Source organism: Chiloscyllium plagiosum, chromosome 7 (genome assembly GCF_004010195.1).
Source record: "Chiloscyllium plagiosum isolate BGI_BamShark_2017 chromosome 7, ASM401019v2, whole genome shotgun sequence".
NCBI classification, from domain to species: domain Eukaryota; kingdom Metazoa; phylum Chordata; class Chondrichthyes; order Orectolobiformes; family Hemiscylliidae; genus Chiloscyllium; species Chiloscyllium plagiosum.
In genome coordinates, this window is record NC_057716.1 from 107,157,911 (window position 1) to 107,177,725 (window position 19,815).

Below are 19,815 nucleotides of genomic sequence, written 5' to 3' on the forward strand. Positions count from 1 at the left end.
CCCCAACCTTCTCACCCCAACCTGCCCCTACCCTCCCCCAACCCTCTCACCCCTCCCTGCCCCCACCTTCCCACCCCACCCACCTGCAAGTGGGAAGTCCATGATCCATGTGTACAGACGTTCTGACTTCTTCCTGAGGCACAGCACCCAGAACCGTTCATCCAGTGCACAGCCCACAAGATTGAGCTGAGCAAGTTGGGCAGAAATCCCTGCTTTCCAATCCAATAGAGCGAGGGAGAGATGGTGGTGTAGCAGTATTGTTACTGGACTGTAATCTAGAGGGCCAGTATGATACTGTGCACTGGGCTCAAATATTAGTACTGCAATCTTACTAGTGGGCAGCACGGTGGCACAGTGGTTAGCACTGCTGCCTCAGAGCGCCAGAGACCCGGGTTCAATTCCCGCCTCAGGCGACTGACTGTGTGGAGTTTGAAGATTCTCTCCGTGTCTGCGTGGGTTTCTTCCAGGTGCTCCGGTTTCCTCCCATAGTCCAAAAATGTGCAGATTAGGTGAATTGGCCGTGTTAAATTGCCCATAGTGTTAGGTGAAGGGGTAAATGTAGGGGAATGGGTCTGGGTGGGTGTGCTTCGGCGGGTCGGTGTGGACTTGTTGGGCCAAAGGGCCTGTTTCCACACTGTAAGTAATCAAATAAATGGTGGATTTACACTCAGTTATTAAAATCTGGAATTATAAAGCTAGCCTTAGTAATGGCAACCATGAGAAGGTGAGGGAAGGAAATCTGGTCTGCCCTATACGTGACTGCAGGCTCAGCTCAAGGACAATTAGGGAAGGGCAACAAAAGTTGGTCTTGCCCAGTGATACCCACAAAAGAAAAATAAAAACAGCACTAAGGATGAAAAATTGTGGGGAAACACTTGATCGCGATGGTGCACTGGGGGGAAATCTGTAAAGTTGGAGAGATTTGAATTCTCACATGCACCGGGAGAAGCTAAATCATTTTGATTGTCAAGACAACATAGTGTTCTGGGACAATTTTCTAGAACAATATTTTAAAACTGTAAAGGTAACAGGCCTGAGTTAGTTAACAATATGAAGCAGCTTGCACATTATTAGATTAGATTACTTACACTGTGGAAACAGGCCCTTCGGCCCAACAAGTCCACACCGACTCTCCGAAGAGTAAACACCCAGACCCACTTCCCCTCTGACTAATGCACCTAACAGTTTGGGCAATTTAGCATGGTCAATTCACCTGACCTGCACATCCTTGGGTTGTGGGAGGAAACCCACACAGACACGGGGAGAATGTGCAAACTCCACACAGACAGTCACCCAAGGCTGGAATTGAACCCGGGACCCTGGTGCTGTGAGGCAGCAGTGCTAACCACTGAGCCACCATGATTATGCAATAAATATTGATGTTAGAATCTTTTAAATTAAAGGGAGGCAAACAGGAGCTGAGAGAGAAGCTGATCGCAGTTAATTGAGCTGATGTGTTAAAGAGTGTATTCCAAGACACACAGTGGGAAGTATTCGGAGCATTATCTGGTACAGAACAAAACAAATGGTAAATGCCCCTAAAAGGCAAAAGCCCCATCTGTGTTGTTAAGCAACCTCACTCAACGATAAGGCAATAGGCTGAAAGAAAATGTTTGGACAAACTTGAGGAAAAGTTGAGATCCCAGTGGATTGGGAGAGTTATAAAAAGTAACAGAGAAATGCAGGGAAAGTGAAAAGAATCTGGAGGAAATCTACAAGTGTCAACAAAACAAATACCAAAGGTCTTTCTCAATCTTTGAAAGTTAAGGGAGTGGGAGGATAAATCTGGGCGTTTGAGGTAAAGACAAACTCGATTGGGAAATAAACCAGTAGCAATTTGTTAAAGAAAATTGCTTTCACTATGGAAGGAAAGGTCAAAATACCAGCACGATAGGAAAGCTAGAACATTGTTAAGGAGAGCAATCACACCACACCACACAATGAGTAAAAGAAAGTCGTGGGTAAAGCAGAACTTAAGATGAATAAATGACCAGGAACAGGAAAGAAATGAGATGAGGAGGTTGCAGGTATGTCAGTCATCCATCTCCAAAACTCCCTGAGCACAGGAATCGTGCCCTTACATTCCAAAATCACAAATCTCACTCCATTATTGCAGAAGTAAGAGAGGGAGATCACTGACTGATCCCTGGCCTGCCAGCTTCTCCTCAATCATGGGAATGTATTAATGATTGGGGTTTTTTTTATGCGGGAGACAGTTTAAAAATTTGTCCGTGACATGAAATTTGGAAGAATTATGAACTGTGGAAGATGGACAGTGTGGAACTCCAAAAGGACACTGACAAGTTGGTGGAACAGGTGAATATGTGACAGATGAGATTGAACGTAGAGAAGCGAGGTGTTGCACTATGGTTGTAAGAACATGGACAAACAATATGACATAAGGCGTACGATTGTAAAGAGGGTGCAGGAGCAGAGGGAGCGGGGTGTTTTTGTGGACAGATTATTGAAAGTGGCAGGATAGGGGGAGAGTAGTTAATAAACCATTAGGTGTCATCTTTACTAATAAGGGCACAGAGTACAAGAGCAAGGAGGTGGTGCTGAACTTATACAGGCACTTGTTAGGCCTCAGCCTGAGGATTGTGTAGAGCCTTTAGGCACCACATTATCAGAAAGATGCCAATGTATTGGAGAGGGTGCAGAAGAGATTTACGAGAAGGTTCCGGGGATGAGGTTGGATCAGAGAAGTTAGGATTGTTCTCCTTGGAGAGAAGACTAGTGGAAGGTGTCAAAATCGCGAAGGGCTGGACAGAACAGGTATGGAGAAACTGTTGCTGCTCGTAAAATGACCAAGAAAGAAAGAGTATAGATTTAAATTGATTTGCAATGTAGCAAATGTGAGATGAGAAACAGCATTTTCTTTTGATGGCAGTGGCCTAGTGGACTGTTAATCCAGAGACCCAAGTAATGTTCTGGGGACCTGGGTTCACATCCCCCCATGGCAGATGGTGGAATTTGAACTCAACAAAAATCTGGAAGAAGAGTCAAATGATGATCATGAATCCATTGTTGATTATCAGGAAAAACCCATCTGGGTCACTGATGTCCAAAAGGGAAGGAAATCTGCCATCCTTACCTGGTCTGGCCTGCATGTGACTCCACACCCACAGCAAAGTGGTTGACTCTCAGCTGCCCTCTGATGGACAATACATGCTGGTCTAGCCAGCGATACCCTCCTCCAATGAACAAATAATAAAAATATAAGTAGTTAGGGAATAGAATGCACTGCCAGAACGTGTGGAGAAAGTAAGTTTGGTTGAGGCATTGAATAGCGCAGCAGGTCAGGCAGCATCCAGGGAACAGGAGAATCGACGTTTCAGGTAAAAGCCCTTCATCAGGAATGAGGCCATCAGGAACTGAGATGACTGACCTTCAAAAACCATTTGATTGAAGTGTATAAGCCTCTGAACAGCCTTGACAGCATAGGCTTGGGAAGGGATATTACCTCTCGTGGGTCAACCCAGGGCTAGGAGGCACTGTTTTAAAATCACAATGGGGATTTTAAGAGATGGGGATATTTTTCTCTGTGCATTGTTCATGTTTGAAGTTCTATACCTCAGAAGGTGGTGGAGGTGTATTCACTGAATAATTTGAGGTGGAGTTGGATAGATTCTTGTTTGACAGGGCAGTCATGCACGCTTGAGGGTTGATGGAAAGGTGGAATTCGAAATACAAACCAGATCTGCCTTGATCTTACTGAAAGGCAAAGGAAGATTGAGGAGCCAAGAGGTGTTCTTTCACTCCTGTTTGATCTGTATGTTTGAATCTTGCTTTGTGCTAGATTTAAGTCCAACGAGGGGGAGCTTTCCCCCCAGTTCCCATTTTGTTGGAGAGAGGAGGGCTGAACAGAGGGCTATCTAATTAGTGGCCTGATACAAGTCAATATGGTGGACCTCATCTTCCATAAAGCTTTTGTGGATGGCATGGTGACTCAGTGGTTTGCACTGCTGCCTCACAGCGCCAGGAACCTGGGTTCGATTCCACCCTCGGGTGACTGTCTGTGTGGAGTTTGCACATTCTCCCCGTGTCTGCGTGGGTTTCCTCTGATAGTCCAAAGATGTGCAGATTATTTGGATTGGCTGTGCTCACTTATCCATAGTGTACTAGGCTAGGTGGTTTAGCCATGGAAAATTTAGAGTTGGCGGTGATGGGTTGCTCTTTGGAGCCAAAAGGTCTGCTTCCACACTGTACAGTTTCTATGATTTTAGATACAGTGCTTTACTGCAGAATTGTGAGTAAAGCTGGAGGCTACGGAGTAGAAACAACAGGAGAAGCATGAGTAGGAAGTTGTGTGGGAAATGGGGAACAGAGAAGATGGCTATTGGCTGTTTTTTTTAGGTTGAAGAAAAGTGGAGATCCCTTGGTGGCAGTGTTTGGGCCACGGTTTTTCCTGATTGCTATTCATGACTTAGACTTTGATGAACGGGGCACAGATACTACATTTGCACACAGTGCAACATTTGGAAATACCGTGAACTGGAAGGGAAATAGCATACAACTTCAGAAGGAAATAAAATTGAATGCAGAGAAGTGTGAAGTGAATTGTTTTGGCCGAAAGACTATAGAGGGAGAAGGAAAGTACTGTTCTAAAAGGCTGCTTTAAACTCTGAAGTGGTGGGCGGGTGTTCCAGGGAAGTTAATACAGTTTCAAAATGAAGTGACGTGGGAATGAGGAAACAGTCAGGAATCCTACTACAGACACAACAGGCAATGGCAAAGCTGTAAGCCAGAGAAATATTAATAAACGGATGAATAAGGCATCAGTGCTGAGGGGCAGGTTACAGAGTGTGACCCAGATAAAACGAGCATAAGGAATAATTTAAATGAACCGTTGTTGGAGATGATGATATATTATCATCACTGAGACATGGCTGCGGGATGGTTGGGACTGGGACCTAAAAATAGCAGATTGTTAAATTTACAGGACAGGCAGGGAGAATGGCAGAGGGGGTGGAAATAGTCTTACTGATTAGAAACAAAATTACTTCAATGATGAGGGAGGATGTAAAGTGGGAAAGGCATTCAGTAGACACCATATGGGAGAACTGAGGAACAGGAAAGGATCTAAAACTGTGATTAACCTTGTGCACAGACTGGCCGCTCTGTCATGCTGACTTGTATAAAAGCAGAAATTAGGCAAGCCTCACTGCGCCAGAGACTTGGGTTCAATTCCCGCCTCAGGCGACTGACTGTGTGGAGTTTGCACGTTCTCCCCGTGTCTGCGTGGGTTTCCTCCGGGTGCTCCGGTTTCCTCCCACAGTCCAAAGATGTGCAGGTTAGGTGAATTGGCCATGCTAAATTGCCCATAGTGTTAGGTAAGGGGTAAATGTAGGGGTAGGGGTGGGTTGCTCTTCGGTGGGTCAGTGTGGACTTGTTGGGCCGAAGGGCCTGTTTCCACACTGTAATGTAATCAAACTTTTTCATAGACTGGGAGAGACAGACAAGGACCTGTCAGAAAGGCAGTGAGTTTATGCAGTGTGTCTGGGATATTGCTGTAGGAACTTAGGTTCTGGATGCAACAAGGTGACAAGCAATATTGGATTTGGTAATGGCAATGAACTGGATTGAATTAGTAACCTAATAATTTATGATCATTTATTAAATAGCTATAACAAGATTGATTTCAATGTAGCATTTGAAAGCAAAAAGCATGAATCAGTTACTGGAGTTTTTAGTTTAGATAAGGTGATTTAAACAAGATGAGACAGAACTGCCCACACTAATAACTGAAGAACACTGGAGAATTTTTAAAGAAACATTTAACACAGTACAAACCTTGTTTCTACTTCTGAGGGGGAAAAGCGCACTTCAGAGTTCAGGGACTGCATAAAGCTGAAGGAAAGGGTTTACAAAAATGCAAAAGAGGAAGCACGGATCCTGCTAATTGGAAAGATACAAAGACCAGCAGCTTCTAAGAAAGGGCCAAAGAGCAGCTTCTAAGAGCTACCAGAAGGGATTATGAATGGAAACTTGCCAGGGCCATCAAATCAATAAGAAGCATTTTTTATAGTTACATCAAGGGGAGGTGGTGGTCAGAGCAATGTTTGCCCACCAAAGGCAGACAGTGCGGTATTGTCAGTGACTAGATAATAACAAGGACTGCAGATGCTGGAAACCAAAGTGTAGATTAGAGTGGTGCTGGAAAAGCACAGCAGGTCAGGCAGCACCCTGCTCCTCAGAGCTTTTCCAGCACCACTCTAATCTAGACTATTGGAGAAGTGGCATGCATATTCAATAAATACTTTGCTTCAGTGTTTACAGAAAGGAAAGGGTAGCTTACTGGAAAACCCAAGGAAATTAATAGTGGAACAGGAACAGGGACTGAAGAAAATTAATGGAAGTAGAATGTTGATGATGTGGAAATTAATGGAAATAAAAATTGACAAATTCCCAGGACCTGATGGTTTCCACCCGAAGGTGTTATAGGAAGGAGGGTAGCACATTGTGGATGCCTGAATGTAACCTTTCTGAATTGCCTAGATATTGGAGTTGTCCTTGTGGATTGGAAAGTTGCCCTTCACTCAGCTTTTTTAAGGAGGGTGAAAGAGGAAACCCAGGAAATTACAAACCAGTTATTCCAGTCAGTGGTGGAGAAATTGTTGGCCTCTATAATCGAGGATGGAACAACTGAATACCTTGATAATTTTCAGTTAATCAGGGAGAGCCTGAATGGATCAAGAGCAGTAGATCATGCCTGACAAATCTCATTGACATTTTGAAGACGTGACTAAGGTAGTGAACGTAGGAATATCTATGAATGTGGACTTCCAGAAGGCATTTCATAAAGTCCTCCTTAAGAGGCAATTAACTCAGGTAGAAGCCCATGGAATTGCAGCAAATAACTGACAAGGCTGGGAAATTGGCCGAATGGCAGATGACAGAACATAGAGCTAATGGTCAAAGTGAGGATTGCAGATGAGAGTGCTGGTGCTGGAATTCCTGATGAAGGGCTTTTGTCTGAAACGTCAATTCTCCTGCTCCTTGGACGCTGCTTGACCTGCTGTGCTTTTCCAGCAGCACCACACCCTTCGACTCTAATCTCCAGCATCTGCAGTCCTCACTTTTGCCTTGTTGATTTTAACCTTACTGCAAAACCTCTTCCAAGGATGCCTACCTTGAAGAAGTTCTCCTCTTCTCTCTAAAAGGATCTCAGTGGGGCTCTCTCTCACTGCACCCCCAGTTCATTTCCTCTGCCCCGTAGCTCTTCAGCCATGTCCTGAAGCAGATTCGCTACCACAGCTATATCTCCTTCCTCAGTGCCTGCCTATAGAACCAGCTAATCCCTAATGTACAGGGATTGATTGAGGAGTACAGCTTGGCAGGAAGTGACCAGTGGGGTCCTACAAGGATCTGTGTTAGGGCCTCAATTATTTACATAATTCATTAACAACTTGAATAAGTTGTTTAAAGTCATAGAAAGTCATTATTCAAATTTGCTGTTGATGCAAAGTGAGGTAGACCGTGTAGCTGTTGGCAAAAATTACAAAGGGATGTTGATAGACTGTGAATGGGCGAAACTATGGCATATGGAGATTAATGTAAGCAAGTGTGAGGTTATCTATTTTGAACCAAAAAAAGGATAAATCAGGGAACTTTCTAGATGAAATGAAGTTAAATACAGTGGATGTCCAAACAGACTTGGGGGTTCAGGTGTCAAGAACAGGCGCAGCAAATAATCAAGAAAGTTCATGGAATACTAGCCTTTGTATCCAGAGGATTGGAGTAATAAGGATGCAGTTATACAAAACCCTGGTTCGACTCCCTCCTGGAGCTCTGCGAGCAGATTGGGGCACCACACCTTAGGAAGGGTAGGTTGGCCTTGGAGGGAGTACAACATAAGTTTACAACAATAATACCTGGACTTCTGGGGCTAATTAACGAGGAGAGATTGTGCACATTTGGTTCGTTTTCTCTAGAATTTAAGGGGAAAAGACAGGGTTAATAAAGAAAAACTATTTCCACTGGTTGGGGATTCTAGAACTGGGCAATTTGTCTGAGAATGAGGGCCAGAGCATTCAGGAGAGATGTTAGGATGTGAGGAAACACGCAACACAGTGAGGGAAAAGGATTGGTGAGTTTACAGGGAGTGGAGGGGAAGGAGCAGACTGCAAAAGGTTTAGTTTTATTTGTGAACGGGGTGTGGGTGCTGCTGGCAAGGCTGCCTGTTATTGTTCATCCTGAGTTTGATATGATTGAGGAGTTTGCTTGGCCACTTGACAGGAGGTGTGTTGTGCATCTGGAGTCACATGTAGGCCACATCACGTAAGCATGGCACATTTCCTTCCCTCAAGGACATGAGTGATCCAGTGGGCTTTTAACAAAGATCCCAAAGTCCACACAGTCACTTTAACTGGGACCAGCATTTTGTTTTTGAAATGTAAGAAAAGTAATAGAGAGAGAGAGAGAGAGAGAGACCCAGTGAGAGACGGGGAAGAGGATGAGATGTGTCATGGAATGGAACCATATTCCCCAAAGGAGGCCATTCAGGCCACTATGTCTGTGCTGGTTAATCAATGAGTCTAGTTCTCTCTGCGTTATCCCCAATCACCTGGAACCTTTTCATTTCAAGTACTTATCTACTTTTTATCCCAGCGTTTGGCTTATTAAATCAAACAGCAGGCCCCTTGTGTTGTTCATGACAGACAGAGAACAAATTTCTCAACAAGCCCACACTTGCAAAACCCAAAACCAAAACCAAACAGTTTTGTGTCAGATTCTGTGATTGGTCAACACTCATTGAATACCCTTGATTGAGTTAATAGCTCCAGGCACAGAGATTAAGTGATATCAGTTGAGTTTGTAATGTGGCACGCCTACACTCACTTGGAAGTGATACACATTCATACACAGGGGCTCGTTCTCTGCAAAGAAAAGGAATCTGCTCAGGCCTTGTACCTTTGAATTATCCAGGAGCTTGGGGAATGAGAGGGCCCTCTTCCCTTCTCCATGGTGATACCTTTGTCAAGCAGAGTCATTTTGTTGTCCAGTCAATATCCTTCTGTATTATCAGTCGTTTTGATTGTTTGAAATTTGACATTCTTGAGTGTGTCCTGATGAGTGTAAGATGAAAAACCCTCAGTAATACACCTGTCTGTTCAGCAAGATCTCATTCTCCTTCACAAGTGAATCTGTTTTCACTGGCCCTGTCAGGTTGCACATTCTAACTCACAAAAACCTCCTGGAACAAAAGGTTTTCTTTTGTTATCCTGATTTATTTTGTTAAGTAACTTGAGTTCTTTCCTCTGATTACTTCTTGCAGTGTGAAAAATGTGGATCTACAAGTCAGTGTCTGCTGGCACCTGGATTTAATCAAGTTATTGCCAAAACTTTTCTGGTACAAGCATGAAGGGCCAAAAGGTCTTTATCATCTGATTCTATTTGAACGTGAGAAATGGAAGATGGTTGTGGTTGTTGGAGGTCAGTCATCTCAGCTCCAGGACATCTCCGCAGGAGTTCCTCAGGGGAGTGTCCTAGGCCCAAACATCTTCAGCTGCTTCATCAATGACTTTCCCTCCATCAGAAAGTCAGAAATGGTGGATGTTCACCGATGATTGCACAGTGTTCAGCACCATTTGCCACTCCTCAGATACTGAAGCAGTCCATGTCCAAATGCACCACGATCTGGACAGTATCCAGGCTTGGGCTGACAAGTGATGTTTGCCACACAAATGCCAGGCTATGACCATCACCAATACGAGAAAATCTATCCACCGCCCATGAGATTCAATGGTGTTACCATGACTGAATCCCCAACTACTAACATCCTGGGGGTTACCATTGACCAGAAATTGAACTTTGTCATTCCTACCTGGGGAAAGTGATTTGACTCTCAAGCCCCACTCGTCATGGGGCCATCACAAGAGTTAGGGATTTAATCAAATTACTCAAAATCCCCAACTTTCCTGTCTGTCGAACCCAGGTTAACAGAAAATACTGATCAGGTTCTGTACTCAACAAGAAATTACTTTTTGTATGACAAAGAAATCACTTCTAACACAAGCAAGCAAAACTGAATTGTCAACATATAACTCTACTCACTGAAACACAACCCCCTTCTTAAACCCCCTACACACACACATACAAACAAACATGGTGTCATGTCTGGGTGGTAAGCTACTGGGGAAGCACAGTTCAATAGCACCACGCCACAGGATTTAATGACGTGCCATTTTTACTGCCCAAAATCTTTTATTCTCCGTTCTCCTTATTTCCACATTCTTTCAATTCTTTGCAAAGGACGCAGGTGGTTAGCAGGATAATTGTTCGGTCTTTCAGCCTGATTAGAGGCAACAGCTTATTGCAAATGGTGGGACAGAATAACTAGCTATCTTCTAGGTTTTGATTTAGGTGGCACAGTGGTTAGCACTGCTGCCTCACAGCACGAGAGACCCGGATTCAATTCCCGCCTCAGGCGACTGACTATGTGGAGTTTGCACATTCTCCCCGTGTCTGCGTGGGTGTCCTCCGGGTGCTCTGGTTTCCTCCCACAGTCCAAAAATGTGCAGGTCAGGTGAACTGGCCATGCTAAATTGCCCGTAGTGTTAGGTGAAGGGAGAAATGTAGGGGAATGGGTCTGGATGGGTTGCTCTTCGGAGGGTCGGTGTGGACTTGTTGGGCTGAAGGGCCTTTTCCACACTGTAAGTAATGTAATCTAATCTAATCATTACAAAGAGAGAGAGAGAGAGACTGGCCCTTTGTCTGTTGCAGTCTCTAGGCTTCTGCATCTATATGTATTCTGTCTGTTCACCTGTCTATAAGCTAATCAGAGAGTTGTCATCATGCTGATAACTCTCCGCCTCCATAACTGGTCCTGATTACTCAAACCTGTCAGCAGTCTGTCTCTGGACACGCCTGCTCTCCATCCATAGTCCACTGCGGTGCGTTAGACATCTTCCCAATTGCTTGATCAAAGCAACAGTGGAAACACAATTCACAATATGTTCAAGTACCTTGTCTTTAAAAGTGCAGCAGTTTCCTTGGTTTAAAGCAGTCCTTGCCCCATTTTAGTTCACAATCCAAAATGCATTGTGTCTCTAATTTACAAATATCTAGCTTACAAATGCTCACAACTTGATTCCAAACAGGAGTGTATTCATATTCATTTTAAAGATCTGACACATGAATGTTTCCTCGTGCTTATGGTTATTTTATATTGTCTTGCACTGTTTTCCACCTTGGTTACAAATCGACCTGTGAAAGGATTCAATACAGAACCTATTTACTACCCAAGAGCTGCCTGTAAAGAGAAATAAAACCATGTGGTGTCACAACTAGACTAGTCACATACGTATTGTTTTTACAGAGCAGGTCAGAGGTGAGGGATACTGAAGCCTATTGTAACTGGCCGTTCCAGTGTCACTGTGTTGGACTGCAGCGGTTCAAGAAGGCAGCCCACCCCCACCTTCTCAAGGGGCAACTAGGGACAGCAATAAATGCTGGACCCACCCAGTGATACCCACATCCCCTGGATGAAGAAAGGAAGTTGCAGAGTTTCTCTGAATGCCAGTGTGAACGAGAAGCAGCAGGGACTCTCGGTGTTCCTGAAGTTTTAGATTATGGTATTACACCATCTCCATTACCCCGCTCCTGCAAACACAGCGTCATTGTGGGGGAGTTTGATCTGGCTCTGTGTGGAGCATAATGACTAGTATAAACTGTCAGGCCGAATGGCCAGTCCAGTGGTGTAATTTCTCAGAAAGGTGTTGGTATTTCCTCCCCACCTCATCCCTGTGTAATTGGGCTGTTTGTGATGAGGGGGAGAGTGAAAGCAGGGAACTGATGCTCACTGCCTGATTGCCTGGCTGATCCTGAAATGGAACTGCTCCAGAGACTCTGATTGTTCTCTCTCTCTCTCTCTCATTCTCTCTCTCATTCTGTCTCTCTCCCTCGCTCTCCTGTCTCTTTAAGTTCTCTCCCTATCTCTCTATATCTCCCTCTCTCTATATCTCCCTCTCTCTCCCTATCTCTTTCGCTCTCCTGTCCCTCTCTATCTCCCTCTCCCTTGTTCTCCATCTCCCTGTCTCTGTCTCTATTTATCTTTCTGCCTCTCTCTATCTTTCTGTCCCTCGCTCTCCCCATCTCTTCTTTCTCCCTCTCCTCAGCCACACTGGACCTGCAGCTGTTGTTCATTTCCACTCCTTTCCAAAAAGTAAACGTTTCCAGATGCTTGTTTTGATTTCCCTCAGCTCTGAACAAAATGGTTGCCAATAGTGATGCCAATTGCCAGTAATCCCTCTGCTGATGTCAGAGAAAGTGTGAGCCCCAGTCTGGCCCTCGGTTGTTGATTGAGCGAAGGGCGTGTCCGTTCACCTTGTTTCCTTCCTGTTTCTTACTCTCTCTCACTTTGCCAATTGTTCCCCACCTTCACTGTTCATGTTTTCTCTCTGTCCATCTCCTCTACGTTCACACTCTTCTTTGTCAACATTTATATAACACCTCTAAATATAACAACCCACTCACCACACAGGAGTGTCATCAGATTAATGTTTAACACTCAGCAATATTAGGACAGGTTTCCAACAGCTTGGCCAAAGAGGGTATTTTACAGCAACATAGCTTCGCTCACCAGCTGGACAGTTATTTGTTGTCATTTCATAATTAGTGAATCAGATGAAATTTTACAACGATCCATGATGAATTCATGATCATTATTACTTGAGAAAGGATGTCCTGGCACTGGAGGGGGTGCAGAGGAGGCTCACTATGTTGATTCAGGAGTTGAGGGGGTTGGCTTATGAGGACAGACTGAGGGACTATACTCACTGGGACGAAAATGATGAAGGGAATAAATGCGATAGAAGCAGAGAGGTTGTTTCCACTGGCGGGTGAAACTAGAACTAGGGGCATAGCCTCAAAATTAGAGGGAGCAGATTTAGGAATGAGTTGAGGGGGAACTTCTTCACCCAGAGGGTCAATGCACTGACCATAGAGTCACAGAGTCATGGAGAGGTACAGCATGGAAACAGACCCTTCGGTCCAACCCGTCCATGCCGACCAGATATCCCAACCCTCCAAACCCTTCCTATTCATATACCCATCCAAATGCCTTTTAAATGTTGCGATTGTACCAGCCCCCACCACTTCCTCTGAGATGTTTTCTCTCAGACAGAACAAACCAACCTTTTTCGTTCCGCAGTTAAATGCCAGTGATATTCAGATTCTGACGACTCCACTGACTCCGTTAGAACTTGTTTTGAAATCCCAGTCAGCAAATTGTTGTCAATTAATCTCCCAGACACCAGACACAGTTCCATGTAAACCTGAGAAGGAGTGGGAGTAAGCAGGGGCATGTTCTTTCCAAAGAAAAGGAGCATTTTACAGCCTTACTCCCTCGAGTGCAGTGCCAGGAATATTGGGAGCTAATAGTTTTCTAATGCTTTCACTGTGGCCCATTTAAAAGAGATGACTCACCAACCAATCAGCACTCCTTTCTCCTGCAGTATAAATTGTTGTGATTGGTTGAAATTTGGCATTCTTGTCCTGATGAGTGCAAGATGAAAAGCCTCCGCAACATCTCTCTTTTGTACAATCAAGTGACAGTTTCTCGACTGATATTGAGTATAAAACTCAGGACTGAAATCTGACAAATCTCTGTGACCTGATGCCCTACATCCACAATTCTAAAAGAGGAAGCTCAGAGACAGTGGATATACTGGTTACACTTTTCCAAAACATCTTAGATTTTGGAATGCTCCCACAATATTAGGAAATATAACTCCATTATTCGAGAAAAAAGGGAGAGAAAATAGAACTGGAAGTCAATTAGTCTGAGATGCTTCATTGGGGAAATGCAGGAATGTGTTATTAAGGAAGTCGTAAAGTGCATTTTTAAAAAAATTACCATTAGACTAGGTCAGCATGGGATTCTAAAACGGAAATCCTGTTTGAGTTTTTTAAGGGTGTAACTCATGAGATAGATGAAACCAGAATCAGTAAATGCCATACAGCTGGTTTGATAAAGAATTTTGATAAGGTGCTGCAGAAAAGGTTACCGCACAAGATAAGAGCTTAGGGAGTTGGGGTAATATATTAGCGTAGACAGAGGAAGCAGAGGGCGGGCACAAATACAATGTTGTCAAGTTGACAGGATGTGACAGTTGGAGCATGCAAGGGTCAGTGCTGGGGCTGTTGCTATTTACAGTCTATAGTAATGACTTAGACAAAGGCACAGATAGTACCTTATACTCCACAACCACCTACTGAAGGAGCAGTGCTCCAAAAACTAGTGCTTCCAAATAAACCTGCTGCACTATAACCTGGTGTTGTATGTTTTTTAACTTTGTATACCCCAGTCCAACACTGATACCTCCAAAACACAGAGAGTAATGTATCCATGTTTGATGATGATACAAATGTGGGATTACAAGCTCTGGGCAGGATACAGAGAGGTGCAGAGTGATAGAGACGGGTTAAATGAGTGGATATCAGGGTGGGAAGGGGGAGTGCGAGGTTATTCATTCTTTGAAAGAAAAGCAGAATATTTGGTGAAAAGTGCAAAATGTGTAAATGATGAAGTTCAGATCGACTTGGTTTACTCGTACAAGAAACAGAAAGTCAGCATGCAAATAATTGGGAAAGTAGATGCTTATGTTGGCCTTTATTGTAAGAGGAATTGAATGCAGGAATGAGGAAGTCTTGCTAGAGCTATATCGGGGTGATTAGTGAACCCACACAGAGAATCTTATGAGGAGATTTGAACTCCATATTTAAAAAAATAGAAAGCAGGAGTATGCCATTTGGCATATTGATCCTGCTCCATCATTTAATATGATCATGGCTGATCATCCAACACAGTCCCCTGCTCCTGCTTCTCCCCCCATACACCTTGAAGTTGCCTTGGAGACAGTCCAGTTCATTAGATCGCTCCCTTCGAAGAATAAGCTGTCCTGGATGGAGAGGATGAGGAAAATGGGTCAGTGTTCTCTGGAGGTCAGAAGAATGTGAAATGATCTAATTGAAACTGATGAAATTCTGAAGGAGCATGTCAGAGCTGACACTGAGGGGTATCTCCACCCGGTTGGGGAATTTTAGTTAGAGCGACACAGTCTCAGGATAAGGGACTATGCATTTAGGACTGAGATGACGAAAAATGTCTTCACGCAGAGCGGTGTGAATCTTTCGAATTGTGTCCCAGATGGTTGTGGATGCTCCATCATTGAATATATTTCTGGCTGGGACAGACACAGTTTTGTACTCTTGAGAAATTGAGGGAGATGAGGAAGTGGCAGGCAAGTGAAGTTGAAGTCCAAGGCCAGCCAAGATCGTATTGAATAGCAGAGTAGGCTTGATGGGCAGAATGGCCTACTCCTGTTCCTATTTCCTGTGTTCTTGTTTTCATGGATAAGTTTGAGGTTAGCCATTTGGTAGGAGGGACTGAAGTGCAAAGTATTTCTTTAATGGCAATTGTGGACATCGAAGGGATGTTCACGTGAACAAGGAGCAGGAGAAGGTCACTCTGCCCATTGAACCTTCCCTGGTATTCAATACAATCTATGGCTGGTAAGGAAAAACCAGGGAGTTCCAGACTGGTGAGCTAATGTCAGTGGTGGCTAAGGTGTTGGAGGGAATCCTGAGGGACAGGATTTATAGTATTTGGAAAGGCAAGGACTAATTAGGGATAGTCAACATTGCTTTGTGAATGGGAAATCATGTCTCACTAACTTAATTGAGTAATTTGAAGAAGTAATGAAGAGGGTTGATGTAGGCAGAGGACTGGACATGATCAATGTGACTTCAGTAAGGGGTTCAACAAGGTTCTTCCTTGTAGACTGGTTAGCAAGGTTAGATCCGGGGGTGCTAGCCACTTGGATACAAAATTGGCTAGAAGGTAGAGGACAGAAAGTGGTTGTGGAGCCCTGTGACCATTGTGCGCCACAAGGATCGGTGCTGGGTCCACTGCTTTTTGTCATTTATATAAATGATTTGTGAACATTGGAGGGATAGTTAGTAAGTTTGTAGATGACACCAAAATTGGTGGTGTAGTGGACAGCGAAGAAGGTTATTTCAGAGTACAATGGGATCTTGATCAGGTAGGCCAATGGGCCGAGAAGTGGCAGATGGAGTTTAATTTAGATAAATGCGAGGTGCGGCATTTTGGGAAAGCAAATCAGAGCAAGACTTATACACTTAATGGTAAGGTCCTGGGGAGTGTTGCCAAACACCGAGACCTTTGGGGGGGAGCTAATCACTGCAGATGCTGGAATCTGAAAACAAGAAATGCTGGAGATCACAGCGGGTCAGGCGGCAGTATCCATGGAGAGAGAGCAAATTAGTGGTTCGCATCTGGATGACTCTTGGTCAGAATTTGGTTGTCAAAGTGTTTAAAGTGTTCAGAAAAGGTTTACAAGGATGTTGCCATGGTTAGAGGATTTGAGCTCTCGGGACAGGCTGAACAGGTTGGGGCTGTTTTCCCTGGAGTGTCAGAGGCTGAGAGGTGACCTTATAGAGGTTTATAAGATCATGAAGGGGCATGGATAGGGTAAATAGACAAAGTCTGGGGTGGGGGAGTCCAGAATTAGAGGGTATATGTTTAGGGTGAGAGGGGAAAGATATTAAAAGGACCTAAGGGGCAACTTTTTCATGTAGAGAGTGGTACGTGTATGGAAGGAGCAGCCAGAGGAAGTGGTGGAGGCTGGTACAATTACAGCATTTAAAAGGCATCTGGATGGGTATATGAATAGGAAGCGTTTGGAGGGATGTGGGCCGGGTGCTGGCAAATGGGACTGGCTCATATTGGAATGTTTGGTCAGGGTGGAGGAGCTGGAGTAAAGGGTCTGTTTCTGTGCTGTATATCTCTATGAGCCTCTTGCCTGCTGTCAGGACAGATACAGCAGGATCCGGTTTACTGTAATACTTTTCAGCAGAATAACAGAGTCTCAACCTCTAGCTGATCCTGGGGACTCTGAGTGAATCACCACCATCACAACTGAACGGGCCTTGGTTTTGTGGAAAATATGACAGGGAAATATTTGCTGTGAATTGCTTTGTGATGTCTGTTGGGAATTTCTGGTGGAGTGGAGTCAGCCTGTATACTGTCGTAATAGTCACTGTGATAGTGACGGGTGGCTGAGCTAGGCCCAACAAAGCAATGGTGAGATCTCAGTAACATCCACTGAGTGAGATCCCGCAGTGAAAGCCGACACTGTGGGAGCCTCTGCTCTGACACTGTTTCTGTGTTTGATTGTGGGGGGATGAGACCTCGGCTCTTCCTGTCTCACCCCTGCAGCCGAGGGTCTGGCTCCTGCAGGACCTCAGTCACACTCAGATTGAAATAAACCCCTGTCGGCTTTGCAAGGACCTGTATTTGCATAGGGCCTTTTGGGATGTCAGCATAGCCTGTAAGAGGTTTGCAGCTAATGGTTTGCATCCACTATTGGACTGAAGGAAACCAGAGATGCACACCAGGATCTCACAAAGTGCAATGCGATACTGAGCAGATTGTTCTGCAGTTGGGCTTAGCTGAAGTTAAAACGTTAACCAGGACATGAGGGAGAACAGCTCAGCTGCACCCCCACCCCCTCCCGGCCTGGTTTCAGTCCAGCCCCCTCCACCCGAGCTCAATCCCTGCCCCCTTCCCCCGAGCTCAGTCCATGTTTGCTGAGAGAACAGGTTATTGCAGGAGCCCATTCAGCCTCTCTTCTGCCTGCTACCCAGGAACAGGAGGACGCCATTCTGCCCCTCTGGATCTGTTAACCCAGGCACGAGAAGAGGTAATTAAATGACTTGAACCTCTTCCACCATTCACATGATGAATGAGTGATTTATAATTGAGCCGTTGATTCACATCCCTTGTTACTCTTCATCAACAAAATGTGTCAGGCTCATTCTCATGCTCCAACTAATCCCCAGTGCCCACAGCCAGCTGGGGAGCGAGTCCCTGTCCTTTCTGTGACAAAGATCTCACTGCATGTCATCTCCGAATGCCTTCGCTCCAGTTTACTCACTGGCTGTGGATGTCGCTGGCTGAGCCATGTTCATTGCTTATCACCAATTGCCCCTTGAGGAGGTGATGGTGAGATGTGACTGTGCTGTCCCCCTGCCCCACTGCCAGGTCTGCCTCCACCCCTCCTCCCAAACCCTGCAGTTAGGATGTTGCAGGTTGCAAGATCTGAGCTTTTGGTGACACTGGCCCCCTGTTTGTTAGCGAGCTGGAAGGTGTGGTCAGCAATGACTGATCTTACTCACAGCAGTTTCTCTTCACTCACCTCATAGTTTTTTGAGTGATAAAAGGAAACAATGATTAAATCACTTCATTCCTCAAAACTCAAACAAGATCAATGTGTACACATGACTGATTCTTGTATTTTTACTGTTTTGACAGCCCCAATATAGATCAATCTAGAAAGACAAGGGCAGCAGATTCAGAGGATTTTCGATTACCCGAACGATTCGGGGAGGGGGTATTTTGTTTGGTTAATGGAATTCCGGATAATTTGAATGCCAGATAACATAGTTTAGCCAAGCATCAGGACTTGTGATCTTGCCAGATAATCCGATATTTGGATAATCAAGGTTCCTCTGTACATGGGAACACCACCCACTGAAAGTTCCCCTTCGAGCCACTGACCATCCTGATTTGGAAATATATCGCCGTTCCTTCAGTGTCACTGGGTCAGAATCCTGGAATTCCCTCCCTAAGGGCATTGTGGGTCTATCTACAGCACAAGGACTGCAGCGGTTCGAGAAGGCAGCTCACCCCCACCTTCTCAAGGGGCAACTGGTAATAAATGCTGGGCCCAGCCAGTGACCCCCATATCTGATGAATGAAGAAAATCAGATCCTCTAGATGTCATGGGGAATGGCAGGGTCTTAAGGATTGTGATGGGACAGAGGGACCTTGGAGTTCAGATGCAAGGTAGACAGGGCAGTGAAGAAGGCTTTTGGCACAGTCAGGGCATTGAGTATAGAAGTTGGAAAGTTGTGTTGCAGTTGTACAGGACTTGGAGGCCACACTTTGAGTATTGTGTTCAGTTTTGGTCACCTTGTTACAGGAAGGATGTTATTAAACTGGAAAGAGCGCAGAAGATGTCTACAAGGATGTTGCCAGGAATCAATGGTCTGAGTTGTAGGGAAACGTAGGACAAGCTCGGATTTTTTTCTTTCGAGCAGAGGAGACCGAGGAGGGATCTTCTGACTCATGTCAGGAAATGTTTGCCAAACAAACAATGGGATACAGATATGGGAAAGAAAGGGGGAGATTGCTCAAAGTAAAATAGACAGAGAGCTGGCGCAGATACAATGGGCCGAATGGCCTCGTTATGTAACAGTTCTGAAGTGGGTTCACCTGGGAGGAACCCAGTAAGTGTTGGATGTGGGATTCACACACCCTGGGCTGGAAACCCAGGAATGAATCTGACCTGGTCTTAATGCTTTTCATGCTTTATTGTTTTCTAGAGTTGGATCTGGACAGTTGGTGCAGGAGCCAGTGACTAACGTGCGATGTCTCATCCAAGTGCTCCCCCTACTTATGAAGAATCAATCAACCCATTGTACCCACCCTCGGGTGAGCCTGGACCTTACCCAGCCTACCCGCCAGGGGGGAATGCCCCTTACCCCCCTGGGGGAAATGCCCCCTATCCACCTGGGGGAAACTCTGCCTTCCCACCGATGTTCCCTCATTCAGGAAATCCGATGGGACCGCCAGTGATGCCAACAATCCCACTGAACCCTGCCTGGCCCGGAGGGAATTCGGGTGAGTTGACAAGACAAGGGATGGTGGGGGGTGGTGAGGGGGTTGGTGGGAGTGTAGGGGTATGGTGGGAGTGTAGGGGTATGGTGGGAGTGTAGGGGTATGGTGGG

The 19,815-nt window shown here is 45.1% G+C and overlaps 1 protein-coding gene across 6 annotated transcripts in view; it reads left to right on the forward strand.

The window, feature by feature from the left end:
- Positions 1–19,815, forward strand: part of tmbim1a (transmembrane BAX inhibitor motif containing 1a) — a 63,702-nt gene that overhangs the window by 16,900 nt on the left and 26,987 nt on the right. For 3 of the 6 annotated variants that reach the window (XM_043694368.1, XM_043694369.1, XM_043694371.1), the window contains exon 2: positions 19,411–19,708. In XM_043694368.1, the coding sequence (XP_043550303.1) occupies positions 19,456–19,708 (253 nt within the window). In that variant the 5' untranslated portion in view covers positions 19,411–19,455. Of the gene's footprint in view, positions 1–9,277; positions 9,403–19,410; positions 19,709–19,815 lie in introns of all 6 variants that reach the window. The other 3 variants (XM_043694370.1, XM_043694372.1, XM_043694373.1) reach the window with 3 other exon arrangements.